At 38.0% G+C, this 16527-nt stretch overlaps 1 protein-coding gene across 4 annotated transcripts in view; it reads right to left on the bottom strand.

The window, feature by feature from the left end:
- The window catches only part of clmpb (CXADR like membrane protein b), a 113869-nt gene extending 99550 nt beyond the window's left edge, over window positions 1-14319 (bottom strand). For all 4 annotated transcript variants that reach the window (XR_015867206.1, XR_015867205.1, XM_088427497.1 and 1 more), the window contains exon 1: window positions 14025-14319. Coding sequence is in view for 2 of the 4 variants with exons in the window: in XM_088427497.1 (XP_088283623.1) it covers window positions 14025-14055 (31 nt within the window). In the remaining 2 variants the exon portion in view is untranslated. The remainder of the gene's footprint in view (window positions 1-14024) is intronic.
- Window positions 14320-16527: the final 2208 nt, after the last annotated feature.

A 16527-nucleotide genomic window follows, 5' to 3' on the forward strand; every position in this document is an offset into this window, starting at 1 on the left:
AGCAAATCATAACTTTTGGTTGTAAATACAGACGGAATTATGAATTGAACAATACAGAAATATTTTACAATACCACTCTCTATGTGTTCTTGCATTGAGATTTCAATTATAAAACACTACGAATTGCTTTTCCTTAAGTAAAATTCTAAACAGAAAATACAATACTGCCATATACTTAATTAAAATATTTTGTTCCAAACTGAACAGATGACCAAGTCTTGCAATAATGTTTTAGGTCTTGTTTGGGCAACTGGATGTTTACGATTGGTGCAGGTTTATCTTCTGCCACACTAATCAATGAGTAATTGATGCCTGCAACCACCTATCAGACACCAACAATCTTACCAACCTTGCTTTGCTGAGGTCATAGATAAATGTCTGAAGGGCAGAAAGGTTTCTCTTGATTGTAGCCATAAATGCTTTAGGCAAGAGGGACAAGCAAAGGAGGAAATGGAGTGAGACAATGTAGACAGAGTAAACAGGGTTCAAAACATCTAATGGCATGTCCTGCTTGCTGGCAAATAGACTGCTTCAAATTGCAAGGAACACTAGGCGCTTAAATAGAGTGCCGTGGAACATTTCTTCTTGTTCAATCAGCCACAAACCAATTGGAAAAGTGAGAGGAGAGAGAAAAGACATGCCTGGGTTGCTATTGTTTGGTGTAGTACTGGTTGCTTTGAATGTTTTGCAATCAATCCTGATCGTTGACTAATATCTGAAAAGAGAAGTGAATTATTTGTGTAGCTATGACAAAAATGGAGTAAATGCAGTAACAATTCAGAATTTATTCTGTCTGCATTATGACATTTCGAATCTAGACTATAAATACAGAAACATTTGAGAATTTCATCTCTCTACCAGTGGTGGACCGTCAGAGCCAGCCAGACCTTCTGTATATATATATATATATATATATATATATATATATATACACACACACAAACACACACACACACTCTTAAGGGGTTGAAATTTGGGTTGTTTCTGCCATATTTACATAGATTGAACATTGAAGAGCCCTTTTATCATCTGTCACACATTTTTAATTTCATGTTTAAATAATCTGACTGAATACTTCAAAACAATCTGTTTTGAGGTGGATGGTATGTGGTGGATGGCAACACCTTAATGCCTTAATGCACAAGCTACTGAAATGTACAGTCTATGGGGTATTTGGATTGTTTTTTTATCCTCATTAGCTCATTGTCTCCATGAAGTCCCCACAATGTACAGCATCTCTTGGACTCCAACCTCCCTCTGAGCAATAAAGATTTATCCTTTTAAGCTGTTTATTCTCCAGCACAATTGGAATGCACAATTAACATACACAGAGAATAGATTCAAAGAGATTTACAAAGAACATTCACAGAGACTAAAAAGATGAAAATGTTGTGTTTGCACTGGAGGTTATTGCAGTGAAAGTTCTTAGGGTTAAATGATTGCACCCTGTTTGTATTCTTGAATAAATTGCTTTTAAAGACATATTATGCAGGGTGTTTAGGACTGGTGTCACCTTTAGCGGCTTCTGGCAAAGGGCATTTTAGTTGTGTGGGTCAAAGATTGAATCTTGTGTACAGCAATGTCAATAGCTGGGCAAATCCACAGTAGGGGGAATCAGCAAAAGACAATTCTCATGCGCTAATTCACAGACTGCATTGTTCAATCTCTATTTATTCATGATTTGAACTAGGTATTGTTTACATAAAAAACCAATAGAACTTGAAGTGATGTTAGAAAATAAAAAACAATTTTACTTTAACTTATATATATATATATATATATATATATATATATATATATATATATATATATATATATATATATATATATATATATATATATATATATATATATATACTGCCGCATATATATATATGCCACAACCAGTATTGATATTACACTTGTACCCACATTAAAGGCCTATTTGGCAACACTTATATATATATATATATATATATATATATATATATATATATATATATATATATATATATATATATATATATATATATATATATATAAAGAAATTTTAAGTTTCAAATTACCACCATATACCTGCGGCTTATAGTCCAGTGCGGCTTATCCATTGCAAAAGATGTTTGTTTGTTTGTTTTTTCTCAATTTTTGCTGCTGCGGCTTACATACCGGTGCACCTTAAAGTCCAGAAAATACGAGAATATTTTTGTAATTGTCTGCCAGCAGCAACATCCTCTCTTTAACAGACTGAACATGCATGCATGTTTAGTACCAACAGATTTATAAAAAATGGATGGATGGATGGTTAGTTAAATAGCAGTTCAAAATCGAAATCAGTACTTCAATAGCATCTTTTTTGTCTCCCTTTGTTTGATAGTTTATTTTAGAGAAAATAATAACATATTCTACATAAGTCATATACAATCATAAATACATAAATAAAATTAGATATACTGTGTACTGTATATAAAATTTACACATCACAAATTTACCCAAAATGTAATACATTCTGTTATTAAATTTAGACATATATATATTTTTTTTTAATAATACATAGCCATTGATTCAAATATTACATGCAAATATTACTTGCGGAACGGATTGATGTCGTTACAAGTTACACGGGGGCCCACTGTATAGACTCCAAAGTTTGAGAACCCCTGCACGAGTGCACACGGTAAAGCAAAGAGTACAACTATTTTGGAATTCAATTTTTCATTAAAATGTTAATTTCTATCAGCTGTCAAACATTTGCCTCTTCCTCCGCCCCCTGCCAGGCCTTTTGCTTCTCACTCACGCCGAAGTTACTTATTTTTTAATTATTCTTTACATTATGTACTTTGAATTCCACGATTATTATGCACTAATGTGTTTGAGTTTTTGATGCATTGTTAAAGGACATGTGTCAGAGTCCCAGTCCACATCAAGGTTTTTTACGGCTCCCGGGATGATATTGATTTGTTATTAGAGCCAGCCCGCAGGCCTACTGCATATCCCACAATGTAATGGTGAGAGTAAGCCGGCTTCACTCATCGCTCGTATAAAAGAAAAAGCACAAAAGAAAAAAGAGAGCTTTCAAGATACTGATAAAAAATGGCAACATCGCAGACGGGAACTGAAAACCTGGGTTTTCAAACGACAAGGGAGTCGGTTTACATGGTGAGGGAGGTTGCTGAGAAACTTGTGTCTTCTGTGTGGAGAAAGTTGGCAGTAAGGAAAGAGTATAATCTGAGAAGACGGCATCATTCACAAATCACAAAGCGAGGGGCTACTCTCTCAGCAGAAGAGCTCGCAAAATTAGCTCGGCCATTCACGGCCAGGAGGATTTTATCAAAAACCTTATGCTTCAAGTTTGTGACGCCGGTTCCCCAGACAAAAGGCAACACTTTTTAAACGTGAGCCTGAGCAAAATCTAAAGTCGAAAATCCTTTCAGGTAGGTTATACGGACAGTATTTGAGTAGCCCTGTGAAAAATGTTCGTCCTAAAGTTAAAGACCCCGTCATAAGAACAAATGACCACCAGTTTATTTTTTTTATTATGTTTCCAAATTATTTGATTTACATGCGTGACTGATATTATGTATTTCTTTGAGGAGAATTTAGCTGACTTCTGCCATTTCCCAGAGAATATAGACTGATTGGTGCCTTTATTAATATTGCCTCCTTTATTCAATTTGCATGTTATGGGGATTTTAATATATGGGAAATTTGTCTTTTGTGCCTGTTGATAGATAAAAATTACTGACAGAGCCATATGAATTTATTGTTGTATTCTTCTTATCAAGTCATCTAGTAATGTATTAGGTTTACATTCTGTTCAATTAGCTGTACTAGACCAGTGGTTCTAAAATGGGGGTTTGGGTACCCCTGGTATACTTGAAGGAACTTCAGGGGGTGATTGAAATTTTAACTAAAAAAAAAAAACATGCAAAAATCCTCCTTCATAAGGATCCCCAGGCGGTTCACACCTTGTATATAAGGGAGAGCAAGAACTGCATTTCAGCTGCTTGTATCCGGGATCTTGTTCTTTCCCAGTACGTGGGAGAAATTCTGCTAGAGGTGGGCAGTGAAACTCCCTCTGACAAGGGACTCGGCCATACATACCCAGGAGACCCTCACGATACGTTTGGGCCAGCCAGGTCTGACCGGCATCCTCCACCACCATTGGAACAAACATACCATCAGATGGTGATCTGTTAACAGCTCCGGCCCTAACGTCACCCAAGTGTCCAAAACATGCGGCCGCAAATCCGTTGATACAACCACAAAGTTGATCAAAATGCAGACTAGGGTGTCCTGGTGCCAAGTACACCTAAGGACATCCTTATGTTTGAACATGGTGTTTGTTATGGACAATCTGTGATGAGCAAAGAAGTCCAATAACAAAGCAGTCGTCAGTTTATTGACCAAGGGGGCTGTTCCTCCCAGGCACGCACCTCCAGGTATCGCTGTCATTGCCCATATGCGCGTTGAAATCCCCAAGTAGAACTAAGGAGTGCGATCTAGCACATCGACCAAAGACTCAAAAAAGATGAGTACTCTAAATTCCCGTTTGATGCACAAACACGGACAACAGTCAGGAACCGTCCCCCCCACCCGGAAGCGGAGGGCGGCCACCCTTTCATCCCTCAAGACGAAACCCAATGTACACGCGCTGAGCCGTGGAGCAATCAATACACCCATACCTGCTATGCGCCTCTCTTCGTGGCCAACTCCAGAGCGGCAACAAGTCCAACCTCTCTCCAGAGGAGTGGTACCAGAGCCCATTCTTAGTGAGGAGGCAAGTTCGACTATATCTAGTGGGAACCTTTCCGCCTACACACTAGCTCAGGCTGCTTCCCTGCCAGGGTGGTGACATTCCATGTCCAAAGAGCTAGCTTCTGCAGCCGGGTCAGTTCGCCAAGGTCCTTGCCTTTGGCCGGTGCCCAGCTCACTGTGCACCCGACCCCTATGGCTCATCGAGGGGTATCTGTGCACATATTTCTTTTCAAACAACTTCTCCTGAATTGTGTGTGTACGACATAACAGCATTTTTGTGAGGTGATGTCATTTGTGGACTGCGCACTTGCGGCTCATTTAATGTGAATGCAAGCCTCTCCAAAACATCTGTCAAAGATTAGCACTGAAATGAAATAGGCAGGTCCCGTTCTTACGTTTCAGAATAATCTGGCAGTCATTTTCCGAGTGAAGGACGAAAAAGCCTGGCAGGTTTATCACTCGGAAACATAACTACAACCCAGCTCCGTTAGTACATGTTCCTTGTCTTTCACAAGCTCAGAGTGGCAAAAGGCCAACACAGATGAGGAGTTGGAATAAATTGAAGGTTGGGGATCGTGGATACTTAAATGCACGAGCAAAAATAAATAAATAAATAAAAGGGAAATGTCAAAAGCAACATTGTATACAGACGACAATTTCACTATATACTCCATTGTGACCTTTATTCTTACCTCCCATATCTCCTGCTGCTATCAAAAAATAAACATGGCACGACCTTTACCTGGCACGACTAAAACACAAACTGAACAAAAGGTGCAATCTACAGGAATTCTAATAACAGCAACCAGCTTGCAGTGACAGAATAAAGAGGACCTAGACCTTCGGACTAAAAGCACCACAATCAATGAAACATGAAGAAGCCTTCAGGTACAGCAAAGAACATCTTGTTATTCTAGAGTGCTCTCCGTCATTGGGAAAGCAACGCACGTCCATCGAGAGGTGCTTAGAAGGCAAATCAGTGTTTGTTAATGTTATGGGTCAAATGTTGTGAGGACCCTCTTTATTCATCGGTTGAGTTCTTCAGTCACCCTTGATATAGTGTGTTTTCTCATCTACGTTGCCTTACCCTTGGTGGGCCCCTTCGACATGACACACATAATCTCACATAATCACATTTGTTTTAGACTCCCCACTATATATATATATATATATATATATATATATATATATATATATATATATATATATATATATATATATATATATATATATATATATATATAAAAGAAACCATGCAGAACATCACAAATAGACAGCGGCATCCCCTGAACAAAGCTGCCAGAAGGGGAAGGAAAAACTCAAAAACCCCATCTGGGGAAAATGAGAAACCTTTAGAAGGGACCGAAGGTGGGAGGAGACCCCTTCCAGGCTGAACAGGTTGCACTAGATGTTGAATGCTAAAAATAACACGTTGTGCTATATAAAGCAGTAATAGCAAAGATGACGGCAGATGATCAGGGAAGATCCTTCTCATACTCTGGCCTAGTGGGTCCAACCTAAAAAAACCCTCACGTCAATCTGCGCAGGTCCGCATGACAGCATTCAATTTGTCTCTCACCTTCTAGCCCCATACCTATTCCATTCTAGTATTTTCTTTAAAAAGTCATTATCTCAAAAACAATTATCTAGTCTTTTAATTCATAATTACTAGTTTGTGAGCTTAAAACTGTGAAATACTTGAAATAAGGCCAGCTTGAAACCAATACTTAGTATCGGTACTCTTCTATCTCTAGATACAAGGTTATATTATAAATTTGTGGAGTAAATAATGACATCAGTGTTTACAGAGGACAACTGCTGTAAATAGTCATAGTACATAAAGATAAAAAGTTCAGCCATTTGCCCAATTATTTTTGGACGGTGTTTGGAGGGCTACGATCACCCAATTAATCAGTCTGGATCTAGTCATGACATTTCGAAAAAAATTCTGAATGGAAAGTCTTTTAACGAATTGGTGCAATGTAATCACTGGCGTTCCTCTTTCTGCATCTTCATCCTCCTGTACGCTCTTGGATGAAAATCCACAGGATATTGATTCCTGGGGTGATTTGCATTGTCCGTTCGTTCTGTGTGTGTGTGAGTGAGATTTGCCTCTGCATCATCAAGTGCAAATTAATTGTGCCTGCCAATTAAAGTGACAGTGGAAGCTATTTGAGAGTTTACGCTACTGCAACGTGATATGAAGGTTAATGCTATTTCCATTTAGCTTGCCACCTGATTGGCAAATGCTTTAAATATTTTACAGTGCATGTCCCATAAAGCATATCTTGCAAATTCCGCGCCTAGGGGGGAATTTTAAAGCATATTCAGCACAGAGTGATGCAGTGTCCAATGCTAAGTAATCAACACAATTTCAGTGCTTGTTAACTGGATGTCAAAAAGCTGTTGTTTTGCGGAAATGTCAGACGTCGATGGCTGCATGTGTATTTGAGTGCGTGTGTGGGAGTGTGATTCAGGCGCAAACACATCAAGATGTCACTTCATAACCTCTGGCTCAGGAGGCTCCTGTCATCTTCACATTTCTGATATCCTCGGCCTAGCCCTGTAGACACGCTAAATATAGAATGGGGACAAAATTTGCTGTTTGCAGCCACTGCTCTGCTCATCTGCATCTAACACAAGCTGTGTCCCTTGAGGCCGCCATCTTTTATAAGAGTCAGGCATACAAACAAGAGCTTCCCAGGCCACTAATTCTAACACCAGACTGATTGCTGGCACCGGATCTCCTGAAAAGAGTGACATGCCCATGACATTCTTACACATTTTACAGTATTTACGAAAAAGGTGTGACTGTGTGTTATCAGGTATTCTATTCTGTCTTGGAAAGTCATTTTCTTTCTAAGACTTGGTCGCTGGAGGACAGTTGGTCACAACAATAGTTGGTCTGCTTAACGTGTGCAAGTCAAACCCAGTATTGAGTGGAGTTACGTGGTTTGACCTTGTTTCTCATTCTGTATGAGCCAAAATACCAGAGGGAGTTATGGAGTCTGTTGTGGCAATTAATTGTAATCATCATCTATAATGGTACCAGTGGAAATTACATTATACGTAGGCAACAGATATTGAATTAAGGAAATGTTGCTGCTTGCATGAAATCGAAGAGGAACGAGCTCTAATTAATGAGAATTGAGTCTTTTAAAATCAAACTTTCTCTTCTTGCATGGCCTCTCTGCTGAGATTTAAATTCATTCATGCCGGTACTTTTTCAAGCAGAAAGAATTCTTTAAGTTGCAGCAAAAGTAGCTTGCCTTGGACGATGACTTCAGTCAGGAAAAATTATGTTTTTGCTGACATGTTTGAATGCGAGGAACATATAGAAGAGTGAAACTTTACTGTGCCTTGGGGCTCATAAAATTCTAAAGGATTAAAAGAGCCTCAATGAGACAAAATAAAAGATATGAATATAGGAAAAAAATGTTTAATATGACAATATACAGTGATGTTTAAAAAAATAATATATAATATTCAGGGCAGTCCTCAATTTAGTTTATCTTCATTATATAACAACATTAATGTGGAAGTTATTTTTTTATTTTATCTTAATTATTGGAAATTATTCTCATAAATTTAAATTCTTTAGACCTTATCTGTAATTTTTGTCTTTCTGGAAAAAGTAATATTTTACTAAACAATGCATTTTCATGTTAACTGTATCATCAGAAATAAGAACAATGTCTGTCTCAATGTCTGCCTTAATTTTCATAACTACAACTTTATTGTAAATTTGCCAATAATGTCAAACAAATGTCGGAAAAACAGGCAAAGCTTCATTTTGATGCCAGTGCAAGTCGTCTACTAACTTTGTGGGGTTGTAGAACTTATAAAATAGAAAAAAACCAGCAAACAACTGCGTCATCCCAAAACGCTGTTAGTTGCAACTCACGTTAGTGCTAGATAACGAATCAGTCCTCCATTACAGGCATACTCGTGCGTAACGAACGTAACAATGTACAAAAAAAATCCTATTTTTACAAGCAACGCAAAGATGAGCACTGCAACTTACAAGCTGAAGGGCCAAATAGCTTGCTCATCTCTTCTCTGATATAAAATGGAACACTTACGTTAGCATTAACATTTAGCTTCATCGTACTACTGCCCAGCGCAGGTAAAATCGCCCTGAATTGCCAATGGCCGTGGGTCGCCATATGGGCCACATTCATTTTTGTTTCCTATTGTATTATCAACAATTACATGGCTCCAATGTATTTGACATGAAATCATGAATTCTTGAGTTTTTCATGAGTTTTTATGTTTACGTATCATTACATGGGTGACACCCAGGACCCCCAGAATGAGACACTATAGAACCATTGTATTCTGTGACAAGTTTTTGCAGTTCACAAAGTTGTAAAATCATAAAGTTTGATTGGGGCGTTTTCATTCTTCTGGATTTTGCATTGTATTTAATTGTTTATTTCTTATGTGCTATATATAAAATATGTATTTTTTGAAGAAATGGTAAAAAGATCATTAAAATTTTCCATTAATTTCATGCAACTTTAAGGAAAAATGCAATATTGTGATACAAAGGGGACCCAAAAGAAAGTTAACAATATTTTAATTTGATCATATTTTTACTGCTCGGCTATATACCGTATATTCCAGACCATAAGGCACTGTTTTTTACCTCCATTTGTTTGATATTTTATTTTAATGAACATAGTAACATATTCCACATTATTCAAATAAAATCACAAATACATAAATAAAATCACACATACTGAGTACTGTAAATAAAATTTACACATCACAAATTTACCCAAAATGTTATACATTCTCTTATTAAATTCAAAAATATAAATTTATTGTAATAATATATTGTATTAACTCTTTTTGAGCACAGCCATTGATTCACATCTTTTCAGGTCTATTTGATAGTTGTTCTATAAATTGACACCTCAAACAGATACACACATTTGCTTGAAAAACACTGGACTACAAGCCGCAGGGCTCAAAACATGAGGAAAAAGTCGTTGCTTATAGTCCGGAAAATACGACCTCAGCTGGGATAGGCACTAGGAGGCCTGCGATCCTTATATTGTTTTTTTTTTTTGTTTGTTTGTTTCAACATAATTTCAAATTAAGGTGTCATAAATAAAGAAGTTGTTTGCTTTTTTGTTGGGGCTAAACAACAACAGGTTGCCTCAAGCCTAAAAACAAGCCTAATCATTATTGTATTGTAAATCTTTAAAGACAAGATACAAAATCGTTATTTTTGTATTTTAATCCCTTTATTACTCAAAGCATGCTGATGCACTGTTTATGATGTAGGCAAAAACAGTGCATTTCATTCAAATTAAGTCGTGGAGGTTAGGGACAGACGTTTGAAAAATAAATGGTTTCGGTGGGGCTAACATTAGCAGCAAGCCAACGCCATTGTTATTTTGTTTGTTATTTTGTTGTTGTTATTGCTTGTTATGACGGGATCTTGCTGACAAAGTTTTGAAATGCTGGTGAATCCACTGCGAGAAGCGGCTGCATATCTTCTACATATGACATAATGGTAATAGTAACTTCACGTTACTATGCCACCGCTCTAAGTGATTTGTCAAATTACTGGTCCTATTTGGCGCAGTGGACAGCTCCTTAGGTGCTGTATATTCTTCTTGCTTTTATCTCTGACGAAAAAAAAAATAGGCGGAGCCTATGTCCATCTTGTGAACTGATTTTTCTCCTCTGCTCTTGCGGTGTTTTTGGGGAATTTGGGGAGAGAAAAACACCACTTTCAGGCTAAAAATGCATAGTAATGCATTGCGTTACACTCATTTGTAATCAGTACAATACTACTATTTTTTGATATATTACACTATCGCATTACAGCAAAGAGTAATGCATTACAGTAATGCATTACAGTAATTACATTATTTCATAAACTATATGTGTATATACATATACACATATACATATACATTACACTACCGCATTACAGCAAAGAGTAATGCATTACAGTAATTACATTACTTCATAAACTATATATATATATATATATATATATATATATATATATATATATATATATATATATATATATATATACAGTGGGCCCCCGTGTTACGAACTTAATCCGTTCAGCGGCTACGCTCGTAACTCAAACTGCTCGTATGACGGGCAATCCAAACCTATGTTAATTAGTGAATGCGTGCAACGCTTGCAAAAACCTTAGGTAAAAACATCACGACTTCATACATATATTAAAAATTTGTAACATAATCTACTGTACAGTTAAATTAAATAACATATACAAAGGAAAAATGACTTTACCTTTGGGGCGACGTGACTTGAGCTGGGTGGAGGCGGAGGGGAGCAGAAACCAACCCGCAGAATTTATTGATTTATTTTCTCGAACTAGAACATATCACCGGCGATTTCCTTCTCTTTAATCCATAATAGAAGAAGCCTCTCCATTTTGTTGTCGATCGAGATCCGTCCCCCAGCAAGGAAAGTCTTGCCCTGATTGCCGAGCGGTTACGGCCATACTCACGAGCAAGGTTAACTATGCGTGCGCCTCCTTCGTATTTTTTCATTATCTCCTGCTTGGTTTCCATTGTCATCATCCTCTTACTTCTTCCTTTACCTTCACTTGCAATTTTAGAAGCCATGTCTAACAGATAAAGTTTGCAAAGTCTTCACAACATTCCTTCCTTCCGTTTTTCACTCATTTTCTCTCCTTCCTTCCATCCCGACCAGCTGTGCCATCAAGCTAGATAAAGGTGTTCGGCCAAAAGCATATCAGCATTTCTGTGATTGACGTGATGCCGGCCAATAGCATATCCGCATCTCCGTGGGTGAGACCGGGAAGTGACCTTAATCGACCAATAGCATATCGGCATCTCCGTGACTGACTCCGTGACTGACACCGTGACTGAAACAGTGACTGTGACAATGTAAGAGCATTAGCATTCAGCGGTGACGTATCAAGCATGATCATTTGAATACGTAGTTGCATCAAAGCGAAATTGATTGTACGAACACATTGACCGGCATGCCGGATTGTTCGTAAGACGAAAGGTTTGTGCGTATAAGGGGGACAAAAAATGCCGCGGTCCACGCTCGTAAGTCGAAAAGTTCGTAAATGAGGGAGTTCGTAAACCGGGGGTCCACTGTATATGTATTTATATATATATATATATATATATATATATATATATATATATATATATATATATATATATATATATATATATATATATGTATTATACTATACTAAGCAAACTATGAGATGATTTAAAATGGGCTTCATTCTATCGGCTCAATGACGGAGGTTGAAGCTACAAAATAGTCTGAAATCCCTGCGATAGACAGTGAGACCATTTTGTGGAAAACACACAATGACATCTGTCAACCAATATAATTTCCTAACCCTATCCCAAAAACTCTTTGTAAGAAATACCTTATGTAACTTATTGTAAATATATGAAAAGAAATACCATATGTAACTTATTGTAGATAGATAGATAGATAGATAGATAGATAGATAGATAGATAGATAGATAGATAGATAGATAGATAGATAGATAGATAGATAGATAGATAGATAGATAGATAGATAGATAGATAGATAGATAGATAGATAATTTGAATTCATGTTTTATGATATGGGAGTCACTTTGATCACTGTGCTAAAATGCACTAATGGCCAAGCACAACATGTCTGATGAGATCAACCAAAAATGTGCTTGTATGCAAAGTCTACAGAAGAGTTAGCTTTTGCAGTTGAAGTGCAGTCTGAGCCACTAGCTCGACAAATTTGGGAGCGTACAAGAGCCGCCATCCGTCATCATATGAACAACTCTACCATCTTCAATCAAAGCTACTGTTTGAGCCTCCTAGTTCTTGTGAATGTTGAAGAGACAAACCTAGATTGTCTCAGCTGTGAGTAACTGAGCACAATTACCTGATTACACAAATGAGGGATGTATAAAAAAAAGTTTTAATCAATGTGTATAAGAACCGTTGATGCATGCCCCAAATAAAACACTGGGATAAAAGTTCTTCATTGCTGTTGGAGCAAAGGGTCAGCCCTTGATAGAGACTATGTTGAAAAATAAAAAATCTTATTATTCTGTATAAAATTTTCTGACGCTTAAAACCTTTCATACACCCTTTGCAAATCGAGTAAATAATCTAGAGGTACAGTCAAACTCCCCATGGGGCATAAACAAAGCATTCACGGTCCACCTAAACTGAAGGTATAAAATTTTAAATACAAAGCCTGCAGTCTATTGATTCCTTTCCAAACTGCAAGTGTCCCACACTCCAACAAGACTTTTGGAGACAGACCAGAGAAAACAAGCCTGCAGAACTCTGGTGGTCTAACAGAAAACACGCAGGGGATTCCAAACTTTTGCACGAACAAAGAAACCCTGTCTTGTTCATATACTTGTGTTGCATAGTTCTATATGTTTAAATCACGCCAATTCCCAAATTGGGAGTTTCTTCCCATTTGACTGCAGGTGATGAAACAAGTGGGAGGAGGTAAGAGACATTTTACTAGAAGTCAGTTTTTACACACTGTCTCACTGGGCAACATTTACTCCCAGCTAGAGGAGTCATAGTGGAATCAAAGAGTCCTTAATTAAGTTCAGAGCCTTCAGGATACTCTTCTCCTTAGCGCATTACTATCTTAAGTAGCAGTGTTCATGTACAGTGCACAGTGTCCGTATTTAAAATATTAATTAAATAAAAAATACCATCACAGTACAGAGAGAGCGAGCAGACTGAAAGCCGCTGCATGATTTTGTTATCATAATTAAGTAAATACCCAGACTGATGTGGCATCAAAACGGACTTACCGTACTGTAAAAAAAAAAAAGTGTTTTGTGTGTGTGTGTGTGTGTGTGTGTGTGGGGGGGGGGGGGGGGGGGGGTAGCTTCAAAGTATATGGCACAAGCATTTGCCAGGTCAACAGTAGATACCTACTGGCATTATAACAAAATCATATTTACAAAGGAGGGGTTAAGGGGCTCCGCTAATTGTGTTTTCATCCCTCAAATGTATATTATGCACTTGTTTAAGCAAAAGTAGGCACGACAGAACGACACGACATAAGGTAATTATTTATATTTTTCAGTGACATCATTTGTCTGTTGCCAGATGTGTTGTCAAGGTCCATCTTATTTTAGAGAGACGAATAATTTCATACATTAAGATCACGACATGTACGGGGAGAATGTGCCCCTTTGTCTTATCAATTAGTCGCCCCCCCCCCCCCCCCCTCAACAACACCCTCCTTTTTTGATAAATGAACACAGGAAGGTGAAGCGACTTACCCAGAAACAAACAGCGAAATGTTGCAGACATCGCGGCTGGAAATCCCACACATAAAAAAAAAGCAAGTGGAAACAATGCGCTGAGGACGTCGTCACATTCACGAGCGAATGGCGAATTAGACGAGAGTGAATGTCAGCAAAAGACCATAAAAATGTTGACACAGGGACATCATGTGTCTCCTGGAGCCTTCGATGTCATCATTCTCGCGAAGGAAACCACAGTTGGCCTCGGTTCAAAGTTCCTCCCTCTCCCGCAATCGGAGAGCTGCGTGGTAGCACTGGCGTGGGACGTGTGCTGTGCGGATCTGCGCGGTTTCCTCCTTACACGAGGCTCTCCTCCTTTGGCTCCGCCGCTGCACAAAATGCCAGCGAGGAGGAGGAAGGCGAATAGGTGGAAGATGATGCTGAAGGATGGAGACCTCTAGAGTCCGAACTTCTCTTACACAGCATTTTGCACAACAAAGGATTTCCCGCTGTTGGCTGTTTTAGAACTCAAGTAAATGAGTGGTTTGCAATGCAAATTGCAATGCGGTGTGTGTGTGTGAGGGGGGGTATTTCAGATGATTGAGGTAGTAGAGAGGGGGTAGATTGGAGGGTTGCTACCTACAATAAATACAATCTAAAGTAATACAATTATTTGCTAATCACTTTCAACCTACTGCCAGTTCAACAACCTTAATCATACTTTATTGGGGTTTATGTTACATCACAGGTGTAAAATTCAAGGCCTGGGGGCCAGATCCATCCCGTGAAATGTTGATTTGACTTCCAAGTTTCCAGCTAAAATACCAAACTTGCAAGTTGTCTTCACGTTTCTCTCCTTTGAACAGTTTTTACTGACCTCTGATTTTAATACTACCCAAGTGTGTGACGAACTTGAAAACACATTTGATTGCACAGGGATTTCAGCCCTCTGACAGAAACTACAATGTGTGCCATGATAAAAATTACACCCCTGTTCTACGATTTGAGCATTACAGAGCTTTACCCACCCAAATGAAATGCAAATACTTCTATGATCTGAATGGGCAGCAGGATGTTCGAGATTATGTTCCCCACTAAAATGATAATTTGCCCATCCATGAAGATTTTATGAATGTTTCCTTGAGAGAGACCTTATAAAGGCTTTAAACATAATCTGAGCTCTTTTAAATTTGACCAAATCCATGAATTTGAATATGTGACTTCAAAAACAACAAATTATTTTGGTCAAAATTTCACACTTCACTTTTATAAGCAATGCCTCGATGAGCACTGTGACTTACAAGTGGAAGTCACCAGTTGCCATACTTGTGCAAAATAGCTTGGATGATCCCTTCAGTGACATGAGTTCATGAGTTTTCAACTTCTGTCATGTTGTCATTACATGGTTGACACCTGGCGTCCAAAATGAGACACTACAATTCAGTTTAATTTTATTTGCACTTCACTGAACGCCTTGAAAAGAAAGTTGTACAACCACATACAGTAATTTGTTTGTGGCATTTTCCTTCCAGTTGATATTTATTTATTCATTTATTTATTTAGTAATGTATTAATTCTTGTATTCCTATTAAGTATTCTATGGAAAAATATACATGATTTTAGGAACGAATGGAAAAACGTATAGGACATTTACACACAATTCTTGCAATATGAAGAAATGCTATAAACAGTGTTGGGGACCAAGAAGGAAGTAGTTTCACTTTATCTGTTTATTCATTCATTTATTTCATTTTTCACCAGAAGTGGGGCATCTGTCAGCACCAATGGACTGTTCCTCACCAACAGATGTCTGTTTGCCAATATACCAACAAATGACAGGAATTCTAACCCCCCCAAAAAAATATGGATTAATGCTTCACTGGGCATAGTGTCGGCTTTGGGACAGGCAAAAAGGCCGAAAGCGTCCATAACAGCCATTGCTTGTATTGTAATGTACCCCTAAATTCTTGCCTGTTTAGAACTTATAAATAGAAAAATATGTGCCTAATAAAGGCTGTTTTTGCCGGTTTAAACTATCGTCTGAAAGCGGCTGCTGTGCCCAGTAACGGGTTAAAAAATGTCGGAGGTGTGTTTTTCTTCCATCGTTGTAGCCCCTCAGGATTGACTTTGTGTCAGGCCTGACACAAAAGGGGTCCGACACACCCCTTTTGCCAACAGAAATACAAGACAACCGGCTTTCATATTTGTCTGCAGCATTTCAGCAACTTTTGGAATCACTTTATAAATAATGTGACTATACATATTCACTTGACTTTGCCCCCTCGCAGTGAAGAATTTTGTCGAGTTGAATGAATAGACTGTGGCAGTTCAATTCAGTACTTGTCATTCTCAGCAATGACACAGCCACCGTTACTGGGGATGTCTTTGGGTTGCTTTTCTGAGTCATGGTTCCATGAACCAAAATGTGGATGAAATCTTTACACAAGCTTGCTCAGCAGGATTATTGTGCAGTCTGAAAGGTAAAAGTAATATTTAGAATTAAGTGGTAAGAGATGTTTATGTAAATATGATTTATATA

Source organism: Hippichthys cyanospilos, chromosome 11 (genome assembly GCF_059441005.1).
Source record: "Hippichthys cyanospilos isolate Australia breed blue-spotted pipefish chromosome 11, RoL_Hcya_1.0, whole genome shotgun sequence".
In the NCBI taxonomy this organism is placed as follows: Eukaryota; Metazoa; Chordata; class Actinopteri; order Syngnathiformes; family Syngnathidae; genus Hippichthys; species Hippichthys cyanospilos.